General features: G+C 48.3%; 11 protein-coding genes and 1 non-coding gene across 12 annotated transcripts; 5 read left to right on the top strand and 7 right to left on the bottom strand.

Annotated features, from left to right (window-relative positions):
* Positions 1–444: 444 nt before the first annotated feature.
* BKA55DRAFT_687779 (fungal trichothecene efflux pump) lies at positions 445–2,306 on the bottom strand (the record flags this gene model as incomplete). The annotated part of the gene is made up of 3 exons (XM_046199118.1): positions 445–1,739; positions 1,798–2,092; positions 2,145–2,306. 3 exons carry the CDS (start codon positions 2,304–2,306, stop codon positions 445–447), a joined length of 1,752 nt encoding a protein of 583 aa, XP_046052190.1.
* An 811-nt stretch (positions 2,307–3,117) lies between these two features.
* On the bottom strand, positions 3,118–5,982 carry BKA55DRAFT_562613 (uncharacterized protein). The gene is made up of 4 exons (XM_046192309.1): positions 5,480–5,982; positions 5,023–5,429; positions 4,008–4,980; positions 3,118–3,956 (listed from the first exon to the last, which is right to left on the bottom strand). The coding sequence occupies exons 1-4, from the start codon at positions 5,537–5,539 to the stop codon at positions 3,411–3,413; spliced, it is 1,986 nt and encodes a 661-aa protein (XP_046052189.1). The 5' UTR covers positions 5,540–5,982; the 3' UTR covers positions 3,118–3,410.
* BKA55DRAFT_t114 lies at positions 5,919–6,005 on the bottom strand. Its single transcript has one exon. It is a non-coding gene; the product is annotated as a tRNA-Tyr (tRNA).
* Positions 6,006–6,122: 117 nt separating this feature from the next.
* BKA55DRAFT_562608 (uncharacterized protein) lies at positions 6,123–7,306 on the bottom strand. Its single transcript, XM_046192308.1, has 3 exons — positions 7,145–7,306; positions 6,626–7,095; positions 6,123–6,578 (listed from the first exon to the last, which is right to left on the bottom strand). The coding sequence occupies exons 1-3, from the start codon at positions 7,213–7,215 to the stop codon at positions 6,304–6,306; spliced, it is 816 nt and encodes a 271-aa protein (XP_046052188.1). The 5' UTR covers positions 7,216–7,306; the 3' UTR covers positions 6,123–6,303.
* A 184-nt stretch (positions 7,307–7,490) lies between these two features.
* BKA55DRAFT_562607 (uncharacterized protein) lies at positions 7,491–9,493 on the bottom strand. Its single transcript, XM_046192307.1, has one exon. The coding sequence runs from the start codon at positions 9,385–9,387 to the stop codon at positions 7,594–7,596; it is 1,794 nt and encodes a 597-aa protein (XP_046052187.1). The 5' UTR covers positions 9,388–9,493; the 3' UTR covers positions 7,491–7,593.
* Positions 9,494–9,829: 336 nt separating this feature from the next.
* On the bottom strand, positions 9,830–10,914 carry BKA55DRAFT_673747 (uncharacterized protein). Its single transcript, XM_046198040.1, has 2 exons — positions 10,355–10,914; positions 9,830–10,248 (listed from the first exon to the last, which is right to left on the bottom strand). Exons 1-2 carry the CDS (start codon positions 10,891–10,893, stop codon positions 9,837–9,839), a joined length of 951 nt encoding a protein of 316 aa, XP_046052186.1. The 5' UTR covers positions 10,894–10,914; the 3' UTR covers positions 9,830–9,836.
* A 685-nt stretch (positions 10,915–11,599) lies between these two features.
* On the top strand, positions 11,600–12,379 carry BKA55DRAFT_687774 (uncharacterized protein; the record flags this gene model as incomplete). The annotated part of the gene is made up of 2 exons (XM_046199117.1): positions 11,600–11,647; positions 11,705–12,379. 2 exons carry the CDS (start codon positions 11,600–11,602, stop codon positions 12,377–12,379), a joined length of 723 nt encoding a protein of 240 aa, XP_046052185.1.
* A 1,434-nt stretch (positions 12,380–13,813) lies between these two features.
* On the top strand, positions 13,814–14,259 carry BKA55DRAFT_562603 (uncharacterized protein). Its single transcript, XM_046192306.1, has one exon. It carries the CDS (start codon positions 13,975–13,977, stop codon positions 14,194–14,196), a length of 222 nt encoding a protein of 73 aa, XP_046052184.1. The 5' UTR covers positions 13,814–13,974; the 3' UTR covers positions 14,197–14,259.
* Positions 14,260–14,334: 75 nt separating this feature from the next.
* Positions 14,335–16,133, top strand: BKA55DRAFT_537170 (general substrate transporter; the record flags this gene model as incomplete). Its single annotated transcript, XM_046189885.1, has 5 exons — positions 14,335–14,437; positions 14,486–14,512; positions 14,562–14,662; positions 14,714–15,926; positions 15,982–16,133. The coding sequence occupies 5 exons, from the start codon at positions 14,335–14,337 to the stop codon at positions 16,131–16,133; spliced, it is 1,596 nt and encodes a 531-aa protein (XP_046052183.1).
* Positions 16,134–16,957: 824 nt separating this feature from the next.
* On the bottom strand, positions 16,958–17,520 carry BKA55DRAFT_562597 (uncharacterized protein). Its single transcript, XM_046192305.1, has 2 exons — positions 17,389–17,520; positions 16,958–17,331 (listed from the first exon to the last, which is right to left on the bottom strand). The coding sequence occupies exons 1-2, from the start codon at positions 17,461–17,463 to the stop codon at positions 17,188–17,190; spliced, it is 219 nt and encodes a 72-aa protein (XP_046052182.1). The 5' UTR covers positions 17,464–17,520; the 3' UTR covers positions 16,958–17,187.
* An 822-nt stretch (positions 17,521–18,342) lies between these two features.
* On the top strand, positions 18,343–20,302 carry BKA55DRAFT_505905 (amino acid permease-domain-containing protein; the record flags this gene model as incomplete). The annotated part of the gene is made up of 5 exons (XM_046187227.1): positions 18,343–18,523; positions 18,583–18,878; positions 18,929–19,383; positions 19,433–19,856; positions 19,913–20,302. 5 exons carry the CDS (start codon positions 18,343–18,345, stop codon positions 20,300–20,302), a joined length of 1,746 nt encoding a protein of 581 aa, XP_046052181.1.
* Positions 20,303–21,195: 893 nt separating this feature from the next.
* On the top strand, positions 21,196–21,612 carry BKA55DRAFT_736209 (uncharacterized protein; the record flags this gene model as incomplete). The annotated part of the gene is made up of 1 exon (XM_046201326.1): positions 21,196–21,612. The coding sequence occupies exon 1, from the start codon at positions 21,262–21,264 to the stop codon at positions 21,610–21,612; it is 351 nt and encodes a 116-aa protein (XP_046052180.1). The 5' UTR covers positions 21,196–21,261.
* Positions 21,613–21,751: the final 139 nt, after the last annotated feature.

Genomic DNA, 21,751 nt, shown 5'->3' with positions numbered 1-21,751 from the left:
TTCTCGTATCATATTCAAGCCACATCAGCATAGCCTCAAATCCCTGTCCTGGCTTACCTCTCAACTACCTGACCGTCATGCTACTATTCTGAAAAGGTTATGTAAGAAGCTAAAGAAGGAAGGTAAGCATGCGGATGGTGTGGCGAGGATTACTTCAGCTATACGCAAGTTCCTGAATTTGGAAATGCGCAGCGCCTGGTGTCAGAGCTGAAATCACCTGCGAGAAAGCCACAATTGTATTCATTCGTGATCAAGAGTCGCATTCTAATTGTGTCTTGAGGCACTTTTGATAGGGCCAGCTTTGGTGTTTTTCATGGGGCCCAACTGAAATGATCCTTTATCGTATTCTTCATCAACTATCATAGCTACATAACTCTGATTTTAATGGCCTGTAATTCCCGATAGTCAAAAGATCATCGCGACACCTATGCATATGAAACAGTCTCACATGACTACAGCGACGTGATCATCCATGTACTTCCCAATATCTCCTAGAAACAGAGCAGCGAGGACAGAAACTCCACCAAACGCAATGCTCACATAATAAACCCACTTGTACGCCTCGGCAAAGGCAAGCTGGCCAGCCTGGATGACAATCTTATACAAGGCCTGATTTCCCGCGATACCTGGTACCTCGGCGATGTCGTCCAGCAAAGAAAGACCAGTCAACTGGATGACCTCCCCGATGACGGCAGTTGAGGTGATGTTGCCATACTGAACCATCGCGCCACCAATGTAGTGTATAGCAGCAGGTGTGAATTTGCTCACAAACACATTGTAGTAGATGGTGTAACCGATGCTACCGCCAATGACGCGGATGCTCAGAGTCAGTGCTGCTATAGTCGCGATGAGGTCGTCGGGACAAATAATTGTCGTGATGATACTTGCTGGGACGACAATTCCTCCAATACCCAGACCAGCCAGGACAAGGATTCCCCACAGGGTGGAGATGTTGTCGGGCCTTGCAACAGACATGGCGCCGCACCCAGCAGTCATCAATATACTCGAGATGACCATCAGTGATCTGTTTGCACCTTTAAACACAGACAGAAGCCAGAGAACAATGCATGCACCAGCCATGATGCTGAAGCCAACAGGGATACCTCGGATTCCAACCTGAACAGGGTCATGGCCATACATGTTGAAAGCCTGCGTAGGCCAAAACATGAGGATAGAAAAGAAGTTTGCGCCAGATATGAAGGTGATGACGAGTGTCAGGGTAAGAATTCGAGGTGCTTGGTTGATACGGCGGGGAAACATGGGATACGGCGCAAAGAAGCCTTCCCAGATAACAAAGAGGATCACCAGGACTGCACCAAGAATCAGAGGAACGAGAACATGTGCCGTCTTCCAAGAATACATATAGCCACCCCACTGCAGTCCAGCCATGAACAAGATCATGCCAGAAATGCTAAGACCACCACCGACAAAATCAATGCGCTTGACGATTTCTCCTCGCGTCAAGCCCTCTGAGTTGGTGCGAGGTGGTGGGAAGTAAAACAAAGCGGTCAAGACAAGACCGACAAAGGCCCAAAGAGCACAAAACAGGCCGATGTATCTCCACGTTGAGTACGCAGCGATGAGTTGTGCCCAGAGCACAGATGGGCAGAAGGGCACGATTGTGAAGATCAGGATGGAGACATACTTGCCCCGCTGGGCCGTCGGTGCCATTTCAGATGTTGCTGCTAGGGCAGTGAGTTCGTTGATACCAGCTCCGACTCCAGCCAAGACCATACCGCCTGAATAATTCACTGTTTAGCTTTTGATCTGCTAGATGCGAAGGGGTTGAGGGCATACCGATAAAGACATTCATCGTGTGGGCAGTAGAACAGACGATCATTCCAAGGACGATAAAAGACGCCCCGCTGAGCGCAACATATCGACGCCCAAACATATCCGAAAGGGATCCGACAAACGGGCAGACAGCTGCTAACGAGAGCAGGTTGGCCAGAATAAACCAGGTCCAACGGTCGTGTCCTCCAATATCTGAATAGATATACGGCGGAACACCTCCGAATAGATAAACCGGGATTTGGGAGCCTGTCCAGAGAAAGGCTTGAGAAACGAGGGCCATGAATCGTCTCTTTGTCATCTAAGCGATCATTGTTAGTACTATCGAAATGCTGGGCTCGTATTCTGTATACCTTTGCCGTTTGGCCCTCACCAGACTCATCCGCATGAGCCGGGAAGACATCCTTATCCTGACCATAATTGACTGTAGCATGCTCAGTCTCCACGTGAGTAGGCTTCTCGTTTTCAGAGTTCTGCCCACTGCCTTCGTGGGCGTCCAATTGCTTCGGGCCCATGGCAGTGTCTTTAATGGGATACCGCGATAGGATTTCAAGCGGTTAGGAAGGCTGGTTTTTTCAGTGAGTATGAATTGGTGAGAGGATTGCGTTGAATGTAAATTGAATGTTACAATGATCGATTGGTTATCGTACTTACAAGGCCACTGCCCCGATGCTTAAATAATTGATAACTCTGAGGTGCCGAGGCACCGTTTCATAAAACGAGGGGTCAGGATTGCTAGTCATACGCTATTGAGAGTCTAGACTTGATTCAAAGGGCAGGAATTGATAAGTAGCCACGGAGAGCGATAGAATGGGATAGTATCCAGAGTTTCTGTGATAACAAATGACCCTTACAAGCCATTTGTGATCGGCTCTTCGGCACCTTTAACACCAAACAAGTCTAGCATCGGGATATGGAACCCACTCTGAAGGACAGCCACGTAGTCCGACCTAACAACCAACACTTGTTTCTTATTTTAAATCATGCTTAATATCGAGCAGAGATAAACAAGCACAGTTGACTTCAATGTCCAGTACGCGGGCAGGTCTTCAACGAGTAGAGCGAGTCTGTAACCTGGATATCATCCTTCTTTTCGCTCTCCTTGATCTATCCAGTCTTTCAGGTACTTTCAAGAGCAGCAAGAGTCTTAAGATTCCAGCAGAAGTAGCGGGTTGCGACCACGGAGAATATACCCGTTTCAGTCTTGGCGCGTTAATGCGACCTCGGCCCCGCGGACTAACCTGCTAACCCACGGGGTCGAGCGCGGGGAACCCTGCTTAGTTTCAATTATCGTAAAGATTTGCCACGTTCCTAAGCAGGGTTCCCCGTACTCGACGTCTCGCGGGGCCTACGCGGTCTGAAAGGTATAGAAAATAAGATGCTATTGATGGGTTGCCTAGATCTATCTTAACGAGACATCGATAAGGTTTGCGCAGGCTTGAACTTGCCTCATTCACTAAGTATAGTAGTAGATGTTAGATCGTGTAATTAGGAATAGTCAATATGCAGCATTCTGACAGTTCTTTGGCCCCAGCTGTCGTGGGGCTTATTGAAGTGTGTAGCCAGCAATTCTAGTCAACAATGAATCCTTTCCATGAGGAACAATGGCCAGCGCATCATTAGTTATACTCGGGGACAATATTCTCAACCAGGCATGCTTCCAACGCACTTCCATATTTACTCTTCACGTCTCTCCACTCTGGTCCTCCACGTTCCTGGCTGATGACACGATATCTCCTCTCAACCCCTACCGCTCTGCATATCAAGGCGTTGTTGTCAGAGTACCTTTTCCCATGAGAGAGGTCCCCAGTCACGATGTATTCCAAAGACTTGATTCCATCTTGACCAAAAGCCCAGTTTGCGAAATCTCGGAAACTTTGTTGCAGAGGTGGTGTTTTCCACTCTGTTCTCTCTTTCACGGCTGCTGAGAGCTCTGAGAGCTCTTCAAGACAGAGAGGTTTACTCCCTTCGACCTCATCGTTGAGTGAGTTGCCTGCCTTTGTTGTGTCGTCGATGGGAACGGCCTCATTTTCACATTCAGTAATCTTGAGTTCTAAAGCGCGATTGAAGACCCAGGATGTACTGGGGCCTGAATTCATTCCCGTATGTCGAATGTGAAGCACTTTCAGTGACCGCTTGGCTACGAAGGGAAGCAGAATGTCCTTCTGTAGTTATTGTTTAGCAGTCGCGTCGCAATAGTAATTACGATCACTTACAAGGTCCTTCGGTGCACACGTCAACCCAATGAACTCGAGGTTAACCCTGGACAGGGGATTCAGCGAAGGATCCTGCCGAATACGGCCCCGATCCTCAGACGATATCCCCAATTCCGATGAATCTCTGCCCAAGCGCGAAGTCAAGAGCTCCTCGTCCTGGTCTGTGATCCTCAGATGATACACAAATCTTTTCAGAGTTGACGCATGGCCTGCGACATGTTCCCAGAATTCAAGAGATGGCGTTGGGCCGCAAATACTAACGGAAAGCTCTTCAAGTCCTTTGAAGGAGTCGATGAAGTCTGCAATGGCTGCTATCTTGCGAACTGCGGTATCGTGAGGAGTATTCAAGTAGAAGTCCAGTATTTCGAGAGTCTTGAGTTGTAGTGGTATCTGGGATTCGATGATGTTTGTCAAGAGCGGGATCAAGTACGCGCACATCCTCAAGGTCAGATGCCTGAGGCTATCAAGGCTTATCATCCCCGGAGTAACTGCTTTTCCCGTGAAATCGTCTCTCAAAGGAACTCTGGTTAATTTTAAGCTCCGCAACTTCGGAAAGCATGTTAGCTCAGTTGTTTCAGAAGTAGCCTCTTGCAAACCAAACATCTGCCGAGCAAGCATAGTACTTGCAGGTATCTTGTCCCACGCTTCAGGGTTCTCTCCATGATGAATCACCGTCGCCTCTCGATCCTCTCGGTCTGGCGACCAGCCCTGCAGCTCTAATTCCAGTTCCTCCAATTGCCTTGCATTATTCTTGACCAATCTGGCAATTTCATCGAAGTGGCAACCCATGGGAGCTTTCCAGCTCAACCGTCGCAGAATACGAAATGAGGAGAGGTCTAGATCGGCAGTTCTGCTCCAGCGATTGAATCGACTGCAGAAAGGGTCTGTGACGAGGCTAAGACTCTGGATAGAGGGATGCTTGAAACTAAGAATCTCCAGAATCTCAGAGGGGATGCACGCGGTGTAGTTCCAACTGGGAGCTGTCAGAAATGCCATCTCACAATGTGCCTCATACCTGAACGATTCAAGCTGCTTATCTTTAAAACGGTTAAGCAAGATCACAGCCCTCTGCGCAAGACATTCAAACTTCACCCTCACAAGCTTTCCACCCTCCAACCCAAAACTATCTCCCCTAACCTCCCAAGTATAGTGATGCTGGGGAACTTTCTCCGTCCAATTTCCCATGTAGCCAAGCCAGTCGTGAGCATGGATACATCGTCTCGGGTCTGCGTCGACACCAGGGTCAAAGCGAAGTTCTCTTGTATACTGCAGACAAGGTTGCGGTGGACCATAAGGGCTTATGCAATGGCGCTCGCTCTCGGGATATGGCTGGATGGTGACGGAGCGCCAGAGTTGGCGGAATGCTACTTTGTATAGCCATTTTGCTGTCAACGAGAGTCGTTGGAGGTCGATACCGTTCAGCTATCAATGTCACCTCAAGCTCTTGAAGAATGTCTTGGGTAAATACATACCTTCTCGCAAATGGATTCCAGAACTTCCGGTGGTAGAGAAGTCAGCATTTTTGCATTCATATTCTGTACGGCACAAAGAAGACGGATTCGAGGTCCATGGTGGACGGCGAGAGAGGATATATGTCCTAATATCTCACGAGATAACTAACCACCAACTTCATTCTCACGCATCCTTCTCATACTAAGGGATGACGTGCGTCAGCATGATCTCATCTCAGCACTTGAAACCCCTCAGAATCAATCGTTTTGACTGGATACCATAAGAGGCTATAGCACAGCAACCCCCATTTGTCTAGCCTGCCAAGTGGCACGAATGGTGCAAGGAAAAATGATTGAAATTAATTGCAAGAAATGACAGATGACAACAAGGTGGATGAATGGATATAAAAGTGCTGGGGGGAAGGGGTGGCGGTTGAAAAATGCAAAAAAGAATCTGCGTTCCCCGAAGCCTGGATCGAACAAGCGACCTTTCGGTGTCAATGGTATCAGTTACAGCCGAACGCTCTTCCAGCTGAGCTATTCGGGGAGATCTCCGGAGCGGAGGAATAGCTATTGGTGACAGCAGAGCAACAAAATTCAGTATATATACCTACAATCTGGATACGCTTTCATAGCTGCCGCTGCATTCTCATCAATGAAGATCTTCATAGGCACAATTGACTTCGCGACGGAAAATGTCATGAAATTCGGATTTATAAGTCTGTTAGATTTACACAATTAAATATTTCTAATTTATTTCTTCCATTATGACTAATTGATCCAGAAGCACTGGGAATAATTACTTTTCGGTCTGAGTATCTAACTACCCTGGGTATCATTACGAATTATTTTTTATCACTCCAGTGACTTTTGATCGCTTCTAAATGCTCCTTGATGGAAGGACTGTCTTCGCTCTCCCCGCCGACATCCATCTTTGACCTTATCCTCCCAACAAGCAAGTCGCGTGCAATCTTTGGTGAGGCAAGTGATAACTCTTCATCCAGCTTTGCCTGACTGATGACCTTTCCATTGCAAAGTTCCTTGACGAGACTGTCTACCAAATGCTGACAATTATTCGATAGTAGTTTGTACCGAGGATTCAGTCCGATATGATGCTGTCCTACTCCAAAATCAGTAAACGCTCCCTCTCTGTGCATATCAACTCACCTATTGCCTGAATCTCCTCATGCGTCTTAGTCGTCTCGCCAATATAATAGCACGAACTCCACGTCTCAACAAACTCCTCCGTAATAACAGCCACCCTGAAGTAATTCTTCCCCAACATCGTCAACTCTAGTCGATCGCTCATCAAATCATAGCAATAGCACTTTCCAAGCCCTCTATCAATAACGCACACCGCCCAATGACTCACGCTGTTCAAACTCATGCCAACATGTCTTGCTAAAAGTTTATAGCTTGACTGTGAGACTTCAAGCACTCCAAAGGAGATGGGCGTGGTGACAAGGAATACTGCTCTTTGGGTTTCGCGCGGGTTGCATTGGAGAGGTGCCATTTCGAGTTCCGAATCGCCTGTGATTTTAGATGTGACGAGAGCAAGGAATTCATTTCGTTGACGGATTTCTTCAGCGTGTTTCGCAAGCCAAGCTTCTTCCGCCTGTCGTCTCTTCCTCTCATCCCTTTTTACAATCAGTAACTCATCCCATCAGTGGGGCTTAAAACAATCACCATTTTTTAGAGAGGTTCTGATAAACAGCCTCACCAGCTGAGGCGAGCTTACTCAGGGCCTCTAGTCCCATTTTTTGCTATAACACTACCATGCCGTAGCAATACGTCGAATGATGGCGCGAAAAAGTCGGAAATATTGAAGATGAGGTTACTGGGCTGAGGTGCACGATGTTTTTAGTAGAAAAAATATCGGGGCGGTAAATTTCACAGCCACGCGGATATGCCGGCGAACTACAGCGGTACCCACGCCATAGTCACGCTTGGCATTATGCGCCTCTTTTGCGATGGAGATGATGACGTGTGACCTTTTGAGGATGGGCTGAAAGTCCCTTGTGACAATATAACATTGAACATAGGGCTGTCTTTATTTGAGGCGCAGTTATGATCTGCATTCTTTGTGGCTTCTATTTATTCTTTGTATAGATTATAAATAATGACCGATCGCCATTCTATTGCAACAAGAGAGGAATCACGCGCCCGATGTCGCCTTGAATACAGGTACTCAGACCATCATCTTCCTGCTCCCACGGCACCATCGCCTCAGGCCCCATACCAACGCGAACCAGCTTGACTCGCCCTTCGCTTCTCATCACCAAATCTTCATTTGGCCATCTCAAAACCCCAGGCGTATTCATTCCGACACCAAGCTCCAGAATTACCAGCTTCTTCTTTTCTCTCAGGATCCTCGACTTCCTTGCTTTCCACTGCGCTTCACCTTCTTGGAAAGGTGCTTGATTGAACCATGATCCCGCTCGAACACAGATGCTCATCTTGGAGCCGCAGAACCGGCAAAGAGGAATTTTGCTCGAATCCATCAGCTTTTGCGTCGCCTTGTCGATATGTGGCATCGCATCAGCTACAAGAGGAGCAGATGGCACAACAGCGTCGACTCTGCAGTTATTCAGACACTGCAAATAACCATATGATCCTTGCGGCGTAGAAAGTTGCTCCTTTGGCCAGCCATTTGCGAGGAATAGTCCATCAGCATTTGACGTGCGCACAAATGCATCTTGCCCAAAATTCCTCAGCCATGGTATCAAAGTCTGGTAAGTCGGCGTGTTTGGCCAGTTTGCCACCATGTTCAGATGAGTGAAGAAATATCCCCAGCGATGTTCCTCTGAAGGCCAGTCGTTGAAGCCAAAGACGCTGTATAGCGATGTTAATCCGAATTTGAGGCAGCCTGGGAAATTCTTTTTGAAGAGATCCCGAGAGTGATAGTCCAGGCCTTCAGCGGCTGACAAGCCTGCGCCGGCAGTGACGAGGACAGCGTCTGCTGAGGCGAGCCAGTCGCGTGCTAAGTCGAGAGAACCTTGCGGTGAACTCTTCACCGCAGAGATAGAATTTTCTTGTGAAGGTCCAAGGAGGTTTGAGTAGATCTTGGTATCTGATTCAGTGAACGTGTTAAATATGACATTCGTAATTGTCGTTGACGGGTGATTCTGAAGCCAGGAAACGACGGTAGACACTGCAATCTGAGCTGCTTCATCGGCTGGAAATGCAAATAAGCCGGTCGAAATGCAACAAAGAGCGACTGACTTGCTACCGTCTTCCTCACACGGCAAAAGTTCCAACGCTTCAAGAATCGACTCATAGCATTTCGCCAGTTGCCGCCTCTCAGTCTCAGTAGGTGTAGCACCTCTCTTCAGCTGCGGCCCGACGGTATGCATCACTGAAGAAGCAAAAAGCGCATGACCATCAGTGACAAGTACTTCTCCAGGGTCGAGCTCTTTTCCTCTTGCCTGCATCCGCCGAAAGCATTCTTCCCGTAGCCGTGGTCCTGCTTCTGAATGAATAACGTTATCGATACATCGATGAGTTGGTTGAAAACATCCTAGGCCTTGGCTATTCGCAGCATTGGTAATGGCTGTCAAGCCAGTCAAAGTCGTGATATCGCCTCTCCACAGATGAATTCTCGTTGCTCGACGCTCATCATGCTGAAGTATCTGCGAAGGCAAGAGTGAGGAAACTGCAGTAAGTATCTTGTGCTGCCGAACGCGCGTGAGAATAGATTCAATGTTTTGCAGGAGATCGTCTGGCAGAAGCGGTAAAGGCGGCCGCACGCATAGACATTCTCGAAGAAGTGCCATCTTTGATGCTGTCTCAAGATGGCACAGATGTTGTTTGTAATGTTGCAAGTTCTCGTCGTCTGCAAGGAAACTGGATCCATTCTCTATAACATCGTCTATGAGGCGTGTAAGAGTTGTGTCTAAGACAGTGGCGGTTCCTGTACTGGTTGTTCTCATGGTGATTGTGTTCGACTATAGCTGATCTAGACTGCAGGCAAATTCAACTCAAAATAAGTAAGTAACAGATTCAATATATATATCACAATCGTATGATGGAAAAGAGTCTCAGCACTGACAAATTTGATCCTTCGACGAGGTTTGACTATCCCACTCGGATAAAGTGGGATACCCGAGTGGGATACGGAGTAGATTGCGAATCTTGAGACTGATCTCCCCCTGTATGCTATTCTAACCTCAGGGGGCGATAAAAACCTTTAACCCTAAACCCAAGTGCCAAAAATAACTGGCCTAAAGGCCGGCTATATTATACTAGACTTACCCAAGTCTTTTGTCCCTTAGGATAAAGGTCCTAAGTTTTGCCTCCCTTAGTCTAACTACTTGGATATTGAATACGGCAACGAACCAGCGTTAAACAATACAACAGATATTGACCTGCTAGCTAACCATTACCAAAACGCCCCAGTCTCCCACTCTATGGGATGCACGTCGTGAGTCCACATCAAAGCTCCGCTTTCACCATGAACAGCCCTTCGATAACCGGCAGGATGCGACTTCTGCTTTCTACCATCAATCTTCCAAATAGGCAGCCCTGTATAAAACTCCCTGGAGTACGGCGTGAGCCCTCCCACACTAAAATGCGCCGCAAACTCTCCCTGGCATCGTCTCCAACCCTGTGCCAAGAATCGGTAGAGCCCATATCGTAGGCTGCACGAGCTTCCCTCGATGGGAATCGCCAAACAGTCAACTGGGCATGCTTCATCCTTGAGGTCCTCGAGTCTGTATGCTTTGAATTGCAGGAGAACAAGTAGACTGCCGTCAAAGCAAAATATCTGAGGGCATCGATATTTATATGCATATCTGTAATTGTTGATTAACTCAGTGACCTGATTTAAACGAATCGAGAGGAATTGGCTCAACAAAGCGCAGGGGATGCGCTTTTTAACGCATGATCTAGTAGACATACCCTCTTAGCTCTTGCGAGAGTTTCTTTTGAGAAGCAGACACGATCGTGCCATCTTGCCAGTCGTCTTCTAGAAGATTGCGTTTCATCTCTCCTATAGCTACAGTGCGCCTCGTGTTGCCCACTTTGACAGAAAAGACGCAATCAACATTCTCAGCGATGTTTTCCTCTGCAATAGGCTTTGTGTGAGATGTCTGAGTCACTGCTGGATACGCGTGCCACGCAGAGAGCACAACATTGACTACCTCTGTGTGAAACCAGTTCTCACAGTCTGCCTCGGTTTCGAGTCTCCAATGCCGATTATTCGGTGGGACAGCGCTTTGACGGAACCGCAGTTCGTCATCGTCCTGTAGAGGGAGAAAGGCGTCTTCAAAATTGGCATAAGTGATGCCATCTGCGCCAATCATAGTGTGCGAAGTGACTTTCTTAATGGGCTTGTAGTCACGTGCCCAGGCTTTATCAGTCTTGGTTTCATAACCTGGGTTATTGACTGGATTTGTTGAATGCTGTAAGATGAGCTCTTGAGCTGTGTTGGTGGACATGGTATGATTGATGAAAGAGAGACTGTTCAAAGAATGTATTGCTTTGGATAGAATGATTAATGATCAGTTTTAGCTGAGACTACGAGGCATATATACTCCAGAAACGGCAAAAATCCAGGCACCAACTCTGGCTGTTGGATTGACTGCCCTTTACCACTCGGCGGTTAAGTATTCACACTTCAATTTGAAGCCCTAGAAGAGTACCAATAACCATGTCTCGTCTGACGCTTGAAATACTCAACCCCATGATAGTGGAACGCTACAAAACAAAAAGTCGACCAACATACATAGAAAACGCCCAGTGAACCAATGAATCACGACATGTGACTAATAATCCTTGTAGTAGTTGGTGTTGGTCGACACCATTGCTAGTAACGCGAGGAATAGGCAGAATTTCACTTTATTTTTGCATGAACATCGGGCCACGTCTATTGATATCATTCAAGTCAAAGATGTCCATTTCTATTTTTGAACCATTACTTAACATTCTGTGTTCTATGAATATCGAATTTCGGGTTACTTGGAGGTTCTTGGTGTTTTGTTAGGTCGCTGACTAAGCTACGCAGCTCATCAATTTCCCAAGTGGAAATCTTGCCTTTTCGCCCATAGTTAGGTTGTTGCTTGACGCGTCGCGATATTATTAGTACTCACGCGCCGAATCATCAGAACATCTACTTTTTTTCTGCCATCCAAACCTAATCTCAAAATGCAATACTCCGATGGTAGCCTCATGACGAAGTCGGGCGATCGCATGGTAAGCTACATCGTCAGCCCAACGCATCCTTAAATGGCTAACCAGCTTGGATACAAGCACTTCCGATTTGGTATCCGAAACATCCAAGCCTCCGGAGCTATATCGGATCATGAACATCCCAACGTTCTACGACTGAGAATCCAGAAGACCTTCATTGGGAGAATAATCGAAGCCTTATTCAGGATTATATCGAAAGCCACCGGTACATGGCTGCAAAACAGATTCCCTGAGTGGTTCTTACCAGAGAGAATAGTCTTAAAACGTCAGAAAGAGAACTGGGAAGAAGAATTTGACCATGAAGTCGTCGCGTACAACAGACTACGACCCATCCAAGGCCTCACCATCCCCAAGCTCTATGGCATGACCCAGTATGCAAACACGCGCGCGCTGATTCTCTCAGACATAGGAGGATCATGCGTCGCAACGCCTGAGGGTGCCGTACTCGATGAGCAAGACATTGAGCCCCTGTTTCATCAAGCCTTGACTTCACTCAATGAATATGGCATCTGCCATGATGACACGAAACTGGACAACTTTCATCTTGTGACTGATGAGGGAAGGGATAAAATCATGATAGTTGATCTGGAATCAGCAGACTTTGAGCAAACTGAAGAAGAGCTTGCTTATACAGCGAAGAACAAAACAAAAGCGCTGCTGCGTCAATATCGGAATCATTTAAAGTGTTTGGAACATGACGGCGTTCTGCTACCGAGGCGGCCTGTTAGAAGATGAGAACAAAGGCCTGCCTGTTTACCATGATGGTGTTGGAGTTGCTGAGCTGTCGGATACATTACTTCGAAGGCCTTGATATTACCCTTCGCGCAGCAATTACATATCTGACGATATTGCCTTGGACAAGCATATTTGAAACTCTGAACAAACTTCCTGAATATAACACTCTCGGTTGAGAGGCTTGAACCTTCACATTCGACGATGCCTAAGCTTTTCTTGATACTTTGACGCCGAAGCAAGTCATAGCATCTGATAAATGCTGTAACAGCCCTCTTGAGTCTTGTCCCAAATTATGCCATGTCGTTCTAGCACAAAGCGTTAGGCGTAGTTTGTGAGAAGAGTCGAAGTACTGAGATATTACCAGTCTATATCAGAAGACGACCATCAACTTGATTGTCAGAAAGGAGCGAAGAGGGATATCCGCACCCTCTAAAGCCCCAAGGAATTGGCATACAAGCATGATAATGCTTGTTTATATGTTCAATATCATACGAGACTTTTAAAAGCCAAATGGCTCTCATATCAAAGCGGCTGCCTGTAACCTGCAACTAGGAGATAGATGCAGCACACCCGAACAATTCCAAGCATGAATGACTCACAACGGATACTGATTTCCGTGAGTACGACCTCTTTACGCCCGTTACACGAAGCTATCAAACACTCACAACGTCGGTTCGACGATATCCCCGTGGGGTAATTCCTTTAAACGCCGATCCTCCGAAGTTATCTCCACAGACTCAGCCAGGTTGTTGACCTTCACCGGAGTGTTTACTGGCGCCAAGTAATTTAAGCTTATTTTGGATATGGGGCCTTGAGTGTGGGGATGCAACAACAACGTGATTATCCTGGGTTCGGTTACAGATCTACGTTGCAATCATGATGGGTTCAGAAGACAGAATCCGAGTTGTCCCGAGTAATGAGCCCTCACGCGAGCAGACAGAGGGTGGCTGTGTAGCGAATAGATAGCTTGGTGCGTAAAACTAGCCAGTCGTACAACACGAAGGCCAGGCTGGAGCCTGGGAATAACAAGACTCTCCCACGATAAGCAACAGCCAAGATCGGCAGTCGTTGTAACATTGCTAACGCGCCGAGGCAATTAGGTAACTTAGTTCACATAACACCTCATATACGAAGCCCTTCACTGGCGCCAAGTGAACGCTTGTAGAAGTCCCTGTAAGAAAATAAAGCACAGGGTAGTATTCGCCATAAGCAATCGACTGATTCAAGCGGGGAAGAAGCGTCTCGGAGCATAGTTCTGTTCGCCGATGACCAATGGTGTTGGAGCGGAGCCTGCAACGCTTAATTTTATGCTTGAAGCTTGTATCGGGAGCTAAACTCTGAATGGCGGGCCGGTTGGTAGATCTCCAAGAGACGGCAATTAGACCCTTATGTTTGAGGGACTTGGCGACGAGAGGACTTTGAGAAAGGGTATTGAATAGAGAGATATTGTGACCTTTCGACAAGGAAGCGCTCGACATTCGAACTCTGTGAAAAGTCTGTTCCTGGGTGTATCGATTGGGGCTGTTCCACGTACGTCATTGACAATAGTGAGATGTATCAACGACCGCAACCCATAACAATAAGTATGCACGGAAATGCAATTTCTAGCCCTCCTCACCACGGAAAAGTGCACCCTCAAACTTCCCCTCATCCAATCTTGGCAACTCCACACTCACACTCATGATCCCAACCCATCCATGCTCACCTTGTTTTCTTACCCCACGGGGAAACCAGTGGAGCAAACGAACCCCGAGCTTCCAACGGCCGAAGATCTTAGCCATTCACGTAGGAGGATGTTTTCCATCGTCATTCTGTAAGATAAAAGGCCGCAAAGCCCCCGTGTTGAGAAGAGGGGGACAGAGACTTTCGCAGTATCTACTCGCTTCTTTGTCTTTGAGAGAAATCTTATCATCCTCATATCTTTACTATTAAAACCTCGTTTATTTCGATAATCTATGGGCTGGAATACTCATGCGTCGGGCACCAATGATCCGCCTGAGGTGCGGAACTGGCGAATCCACCTGATTGCCACGGTGGCTAGCATGTCCGCCCTCGCCAGTGAGTTCTGAAGCTGTGATGACGATGTTGATATACTGACATGGACAGTCGGATATGACACTTCTGTTATTGGAGGTTTGTACTACCAGCTAAGTTGTGATAGCACCGTATTGACCATAGACAGGTACCATGGCATTGACCTCTTTCATGAGGGACTTTGGCCTTGACCTCGTCGAAAAGACCCAACGCGATACCATCCAGGGAAACATCGTCTCCACCTTCCAGGTACATCTGTCTTCTCTTCTCATCCTCTCCAAGCCCATCTGACAAGTCTAGGCTGGCTGTTTCTTCGGTGCGCTGTTCACCTTCCCCATTGCCGAGAAATGGGGTCGTAGAAAGACCATCATGGGCGCAGCCCTAGTCTTCCTCCTCGGCGGCGCTCTCATGACCGCCGCCAACGGCAACCTAAACATGATCTACGGCGGAAGAGCCGTAGCTGGTCTCGGTCTCGGAGCTTCGTCCCTCACTGTCCCCGTGTACATCAGTGAAACTGCTCCGCCATCCATCAGAGGTCGTCTTGTGGGTATCTTCGAGATCGCCTCACAGGGCGGTGGTATGCTTGGTTTCTGGATCAACTACGCTACTGACCGCACCATTGACGTTAATACCAAGACCCAGTGGATTGTTCCGCTGGCGGTACAGCTTCTGCCAGGTTTGGGCCTTGCGCTCGGTATGTTTTGGTGTCCTGAGTCGCCGCGCTGGCTAGCTCGTGGTGACCACTTCGAAGCAGCTGAGAAGATTCTCGCTCAGATCCGAGGCCTTCCAGCGGATCATGAGTATGTTCGTCGAGAGATGGGCGATATTCGTGCGCAGGTTGAGGAGCGCAGTACCAACAAGATGAGCAAGAAGCAGCAGTTCAAGAAGCTTTTCCAGAAGGGCGTGCGTAATCGCATGGGTATTGGAATGGCTCTTATGTTTCTGCAGAGTTTCACTGGTGTCAACATCATTACTTACTACGCGCCCCGTATCTTTGAGAGTCTTGGAATTCCCGGTACTTCATTAAAGCTCTTCTCTACTGGGTTTTATGGTATTTCCAAGACGCTCGGTATGGTTCTTTTCACTTTCTGGGTCGTTGAGAAGGTCGGTCGTCGCAAGGGTCTCATTTGGGGTGCTGCGCTCGGCTGTATTCCTATGTGGTATATCGGCGGGTACGTGATGGAAGCCGATCCCGCTGCTGCAGCTGCAGCTGGCGTTGTGAACCGCGATGGCTGGGGATACCTGGCGATCGTGTGCGTCTACATCAACGCCATCATCATCTGCGCGACATGGCAGGGTATCACGTGGACTTACGCGTCTGAGATCTTTCCTCTCGACATTCGCATGCTCTGCGTGGCCATCACCACAGCCGACACATGGTTGGGATCATTCATCATCGCGCGATCAACGCCATATATGATTTCTGATCTAGGATACGGCGCATACTTCTTCTTCAGCTCAATTCTCGTATGCATGGGAATCTGGGCGACATTCTTCGTCCCCGAAACAAAAGGTGGGTGACACCAACTCCTTCTAGACTTTTTCTACGCTGACATACATAATCACAGGTATCACCCTCGAAGACATGGACGCGCTATTCGCCAAACCCGTCTACAAAACGGTCTGGGCACAGATGCGAGGTAAACCGGTCCTGGAAGAAAATCGCCCCGAGTCTCCGTTCGAAGACGACGAGAAGGCCCATGAGCTAAGAATACCTTAGCTTCCTCGCTCAGCCGGGGTTCTTTGCAGCCTTAGATAACAAATGAGAGACTACCTGGGTTATCGGCTGCAACCACATGCGTTCCCCCCCTGTTCTCCTTGTGAAACTGCTGCGCCGTGAATGGGTGGTATGATTCTGACTGCCGTTCCAGAAGGGGACATTTTGTCCGAAAGGTAAAAAATCGTGCGGGTGTGAGATTTTTTTAAGTGATGACAGCAGGGACCTTCCATGTCTCCGATCCGCTGCGGCGATTTCTTATTTCGACCGCGACTCTTGAGATTGTTTTGTCCTTATTATTACCGTGTCACGTTCAAAGGCGAATGCTATTCTCACGGTGCTTTTTTACCCCGCAAAGCTTCCCCAGACTCTGACGTAGATTATTCCCAAGTTTGGGATTTCGGTTTGTCATAGCAACATGGCCCTTTTGCTAGTGTTATGTAAGTGGCTATCTATGTGCGGCCGACCTGCTGTTCGCCAAGAAGTGAGAGAATCACTGAGAGACAATGTCATTGGTTTGCGGTGGACTGGACAGTTGGGGATGATCGCGGGACATTCCCCATTGGGTTTCATTTTGGGCTTTTGTTCGTTTCTTGGTTTTTTATCACTGCCAAGACGACTCGGCCGTCTTGGCGCTGAGGAGAAGGTGTTGGCTGATGGGGTCAGCTTGTGAGAGATTGCGGTGCAATCTTACGGGTTTGGAGTTGGCCAAGAGATAAGGAGGTTTTGGGGGCGATTGGAGATTGGGAATGGAATGATCTTTTGTTTTCATCAGTTGCAATAAGAAGAATGCATGCAGGCGTGGTTGATGAACTGAGACTGTTTCGAGGGGAAATGCTAGCACTGACTCAACGACCCAGTTGCTCCGTTAACTTTAAAAATATTTAACGTAATAAATTCCACTTTCCCCGATCCCATCCCCGGATTTGCACGGCTCAATCTGACTAGGGACCCAATCTCAATGAGGATGGAGATAATGCATCTCAGCACAATTGGCTGACCTACCGAGGCGAAGCGACCCAAGCCAGGTACCCAAGAGCCAAGCCACCAACTGACCTTAGCTGATGATTGGGAATAACCTCCAAGTTTTATCTCCTTCCCTTTCAAGATGATACAGATTATCTTGGCGTCGGAGGCCCCAAGCGTTGGGGATTTTGACAGGTTCTCGGCAAAAGCTGGGCGTAGAAATTGTGTTTTGGAGGCGAGTTTTGGGGTAACAGTAACAGTAACAGTAACACTAACGGTCAACGGTCAACAGGATTTGTAACATTGCCAGAATGATTGCTCGCCACTCACTCAAACGATTTGAAGCAAACACAAGCCAGCGCGTCATACCCCCATACCATACCTCATGATAAACATTTTAAGCTTGTTGTTTAGCTCGACCCAACCCACTAGGCTGGGCGCCACCTGTGCATGAGTGAGAGCAGCAGAACCCTAAATCAGACCAAGACATGCGCCAAGCCGGACTCTAACCCGCCAATCCTCCAACCAGAAGATCGATCTTTACACCTTCCGTTCTCAGTATCATGTCCGTTGCATACAAGATTTGATCACGCGTTGGCGGTTATTACTCATGTCAACTCAATTTCATGAGCGGATGTCGGATAATGCACAGAGCCTGCCAAGTGCGGGGCGGTCATCACTGTAAATCAGTCCAATTGCAGATTAGGCATTCACTAATTGTCATAGCTTCAGCTAAAAACCTGGGGAACTGGAGTTGAAGCATGTGCTGAGAGGCGAGGCATGGTTTATTTACACGACACGACATTAACATGCGGTATCTACAGAATACAACCCAACAGCTGTAATTATATTGGAGAGATGCATTAATAGTGCTTAACCCTTGTTCAAGGGATGTTGCAGTCTCCCTCCATCTGGTGCTGTTGCCTCTCGTCTAGAACTACTTGGCAGCTTCTCTTCTCCCCATCTCGTCTCGTTCTCTGATGCTTATCATGTCTTGGCACGCTACACGAGTAACCCACCACCTTCTGAATTCCAAACCATCTCCTGCCCTTTTCGCCATCGCCTCTGTTTGTGTAGCTCCCTCCCTGTAACTGTAACACAAACCTTACGTCTCCGCTCCTCGGAGATAAAAACCACTCCATTCCCTTCCCATTTCCCTTCATCTGTGTCAGGTCTCATTCTCTCCCCCTCACCCAATTTACAACTCTTCACACAGCTTCGTTTAATTCGTCTTCTTCCCTCAACAATGACGTCTAAGGAGGAGAAGATCGACGTTGGCAGCGCTACGCCGCCTTCGCCTGGTCATGACCATGGGCATGTGCACACCAAGGATACCTTCACTGGTGATGTTGAGGGCGTTCGCGATGATTTCCGTGAGGAGGATTTCATGACCCGCAATGGTCTGAACCTCAAGTCTTTCCAGCGCCGTGAGTCGCATGCACTGTTCACCACTGCCAATTGATCGCTAACGTTTTTTTTTTCGCAGGTGATTATGGCACTGGCGTCGTCGAACTCGATCGCTCCATGAAGAAGCGCCATCTCCACATGATCGCCATTGGAGGTTCAATCGGTGCTGGTTTCTTCGTCGGTTCTGGTGGTGCTCTCACCAAGGGCGGTCCCGGCGCCGTCTTCCTCTGCTTCTCTATCGCTGGTATTATGATCTTCAACGTCGTCCACGCTCTCGGTGAGCTCGCTGTCATGTATCCCGTCTCTGGTGGTTTCTATACCTACTCTACCCGCTTCATCGACCCGTCCTGGGGTTTTGCCATGGGTTGGAACTACGTAAGTGTCGCTGATCCCGTGTCACGCAATTGAGATACTAACAACTCCAGGTCTTTCAATGGGTCATCGTCTTGCCACTCGAATTAACAGTCGTCTCTTTCACGGTACAATATTGGAATAAAGACATCAGCGAAGCTGTCTGGATCACTGTCTTCTGGATATTCATCATTGTCATCAACATCTTTGGTACTCTAGGCTACGCCGAAGAAGAGTTCTGGAGTTCTATCTTCAAGCTCGCTGCCATCGTCATCTTCATGATTGTCGCCATCGTTCTCATCTGCGGTGGCGGTCCCTCCTCCGGCGACTTCGACACGTATCAGGGGGCCAAGCTCTGGTATGATCCCGGCGCCTTCCAGAACGGCTCCCGAGGTTTCTGTGGTGTCTTCGTCACCGCCGCCTTCTCTTTCGCCGGTACTGAGTTGGTCGGTCTCGCTGCTGCCGAGTCTCGCAACCCCGCCAAGGCCCTTCCCGGTGCTATCAAGCAGGTCTTCTGGCGTATCACCCTGTGAGCACAACTGATGTCAATTCTCTTCCAATGTTCTAACATGCTATAGCTTCTACATCATCGGTCTCACCCTCGTCGGTATGCTCGTCAGCTCCACCGATGAGCGTCTTCTCAACAGCGCCAACCCTTACAAGGACGGTACCTCTCCTTTCGTGCTGGCAGCCAAGGACGCTGGTCTCAAGGGCTATGACGACTTCATGAACCTGGTCATTTGCATTTCCGTCGTCTCCATCGGTGTCTCTGCCGTCTATGGTGGCTCTCGTACTCTGACTGCTCTCGCTGAGCAAGATTACGCGCCCAAGATCTTCACCTACATTGATCGCTCTGGACGACCTCTCGTCTCTGTTGGCTTTAATCTCATCTGGGGTGCCCTCGCCTACATTGTCCTCGCCTCATCTGGTGGTCTTGTTTTTGACTGGCTCCTTGCTGTCTCCGCTCTTGCTGCCCTCTTCACCTGGGGCTCCATCTGCTACGTAAGTCTAAACCTCGCACCTTCCTTTTGATCCAGCTCACTGACCGACTTTCACAGGCTCACATTCGCTTCCGCTCCGCCTGGAAGAAGCAGGGCCGAAGCCTCGACCAAATTCCCTTCAAGGCTGCTGGTGGCGTCTGGGGCTCGTGGTTGGGTCTCGCTCTCTGCTTCGCTATTCTGGGCTGCCAGCTCTTCGTCGCCGTCTGCCCACCATTCAAGGAGGGCTACGGTACTGCTGAGGACTTCTTCATGGCCTGCCTTGCCATTCCTGTCGTCCTCGTCTTCTGGATCATTGGCTACTTCTGGAAGCGACCCCAGTGGCTCACAGTTGATAAGATCGACCTCGACACCGGCCTTCGTGAGCATGACTGGGACCAGATCAACGCTTACCGCGCTACTGTCGCTTCATGGCCTGCTTGGCGCCGATTCTTCCACAAGTTCATGTAAGGGCATAAAGTCTCGTGATACGTGGATATTGGGAACATAATCGTCAACTTTTATAGTTAGTCCCTCTTATTTGAGGATTATTAGTTTATACCCCGTCAATCTACTCGTTGTTAGCTTTTATACAACAACTGTCTTATCTAATTCTCATGGTGACTGCTATGTGATTTTACTACCTGCACTGGCTCTCGAGTCACCATTGCCGCCTGAGCTAACACCACTCAATAACAGCAACTCGGCCGATGATCCCAGGCATGGAACGTTTGCTAGCTATGCTACCCGGTAATCTCGGCCAACTTTCTCTGTAGATCCTCATTCTCAGAGCACGGTTTATACTTCTGAACCGCCAAAGTCAGGCCGCAACTTGATAAACCGGGCTGCAACAAGTAGTCAACGATGGCTTTAGAGGCGTTGTCTTCGGATGAAGCGGAACAGTTAAATTCAAAGCAAGTGTGCAGCATAAGTAAATAAAAACCATAAGTACGAAACCTTAACAACTAGTACTATACCGCTTGGGTAACTATCGGCAGTTATGAATTAAATTTAGAACTTGTTTGGATACTACGTAAGAGACTAGGATATTAAGTAATTGCTTTTTAATGCCTGATTCATAGACGGTAAATGTAAGTTTCAGCCACAGGTTTTATTTTTAATGCGTTGCTTGAATTCATGAAGGGTCCAAGCATCTTGGATACTTTGCTCTCGTGCTTTTTGCAAGGGTTGCTTTTATGCGGTAGACATAAGCTTTCAGCCACAGGTTATAGCTGTAAATAACACATTAAGCAACTCAATCATCTGTGTTCTGCCATTTAGCTTGTTAGCTTTTCATTTATAAATATTGCTCTATTCCCCGTCTTTACAACAGATCATCACTCACAGACATTCTCTTCAGTCTTCTGCAACATCTGCAATCAACTCACTCAAATCTACCTATCCAAACAACCCCCAACCAATTCTTCATCATGCGTTTCACCGGCCTAACCGCAGTTCTTCTCGCAGCTCTCGTCACTGATCACGCTCACGCTGCCGAGCGCTGCACCAATCAGCTCACCAACGACTGGTCCCGCCGCTACGAGGCTTGGTCCAACACCTGGGTCCCTAACGCCGATGCCGTCTGCGGCAATCTCTGGGCTAACCTTAACCGCTACCCTGAATGTGCTGGTGTGAGCGACCAGTACTGCGGTTACGACAATAGCGGTTCTTCGCTCGTCTGGGCGTTTACTACTGGAAGTGGCTGCGAAGCGCGATCGGTGATGGATTCGTGGTATTGGGCTACCAAGAACCAGTGGGGCAATATTGATTGCAGGCAGTGAATTTGAGGGGAAGTGGTAAGTAGCTACATGGTACTGAAGATCCACAGACTCTGACTTGAATGTTTAGGAGTCGAGATGGCACTGGGGCGAGGGGGGCAGAGGGGATGGTCAAGGTTGAGGTTGAGGTTGGTCTGTTAGA

The sequence above is a fragment of the Fusarium redolens genome (assembly GCF_020744475.1).
Source record: "Fusarium redolens strain MPI-CAGE-AT-0023 chromosome Unknown BKA55scaffold_5, whole genome shotgun sequence".
Taxonomy (NCBI): domain Eukaryota; kingdom Fungi; phylum Ascomycota; class Sordariomycetes; order Hypocreales; family Nectriaceae; genus Fusarium; species Fusarium redolens.
This window is presented reverse-complemented; position numbering and strand designations above follow the sequence as displayed.

What these genes read in the sequence shown, in the direction of transcription:
- BKA55DRAFT_562613 (XM_046192309.1), bottom strand. Translation starts at nt 5,539, where the DNA reads ATGAATGCAAAAATGCTGACTTCTCTACCACCGGAAGTTCTGGAATCC. An exon ending in TGGAATCCATTTGCGAGAAG is followed by an intron (nt 5,430 to 5,479) that starts GTATGTATTTAC and finishes TGACATTGATAG; the next exon opens with CTGAACGGTATCGACCTCCA. An exon ending in CGTGTGCACCGAAGGACCTT is followed by an intron (nt 3,957 to 4,007) that starts GTAAGTGATCGT and finishes CAATAACTACAG; the next exon opens with AAGGACATTCTGCTTCCCTT.
- BKA55DRAFT_562608 (XM_046192308.1), bottom strand. Translation starts at nt 7,215, where the DNA reads ATGGGACTAGAGGCCCTGAGTAAGCTCGCCTCAGCTGGTGAGGCTGTT. An exon ending in CAGAACCTCTCTAAAAAATG is followed by an intron (nt 7,096 to 7,144) that starts GTGATTGTTTTA and finishes GATTGTAAAAAG; the next exon opens with GGATGAGAGGAAGAGACGAC. An exon ending in TGAGGAGATTCAGGCAATAG is followed by an intron (nt 6,579 to 6,625) that starts GTGAGTTGATAT and finishes ATTTTGGAGTAG; the next exon opens with GACAGCATCATATCGGACTG.
- BKA55DRAFT_562607 (XM_046192307.1), bottom strand. Translation starts at nt 9,387, where the DNA reads ATGAGAACAACCAGTACAGGAACCGCCACTGTCTTAGACACAACTCTT.
- BKA55DRAFT_673747 (XM_046198040.1), bottom strand. Translation starts at nt 10,893, where the DNA reads ATGTCCACCAACACAGCTCAAGAGCTCATCTTACAGCATTCAACAAAT. An exon ending in CTCTCGCAAGAGCTAAGAGG is followed by an intron (nt 10,249 to 10,354) that starts GTATGTCTACTA and finishes CAACAATTACAG; the next exon opens with ATATGCATATAAATATCGAT.
- BKA55DRAFT_562603 (XM_046192306.1), top strand. Translation starts at nt 13,975, where the DNA reads ATGCAATTTCTAGCCCTCCTCACCACGGAAAAGTGCACCCTCAAACTT.
- BKA55DRAFT_562597 (XM_046192305.1), bottom strand. Translation starts at nt 17,463, where the DNA reads ATGACGCGCTGGCTTGTGTTTGCTTCAAATCGTTTGAGTGAGTGGCGA. An exon ending in TTCTGGCAATGTTACAAATC is followed by an intron (nt 17,332 to 17,388) that starts CTGTTGACCGTT and finishes CCCAAAACTCGC; the next exon opens with CTCCAAAACACAATTTCTAC.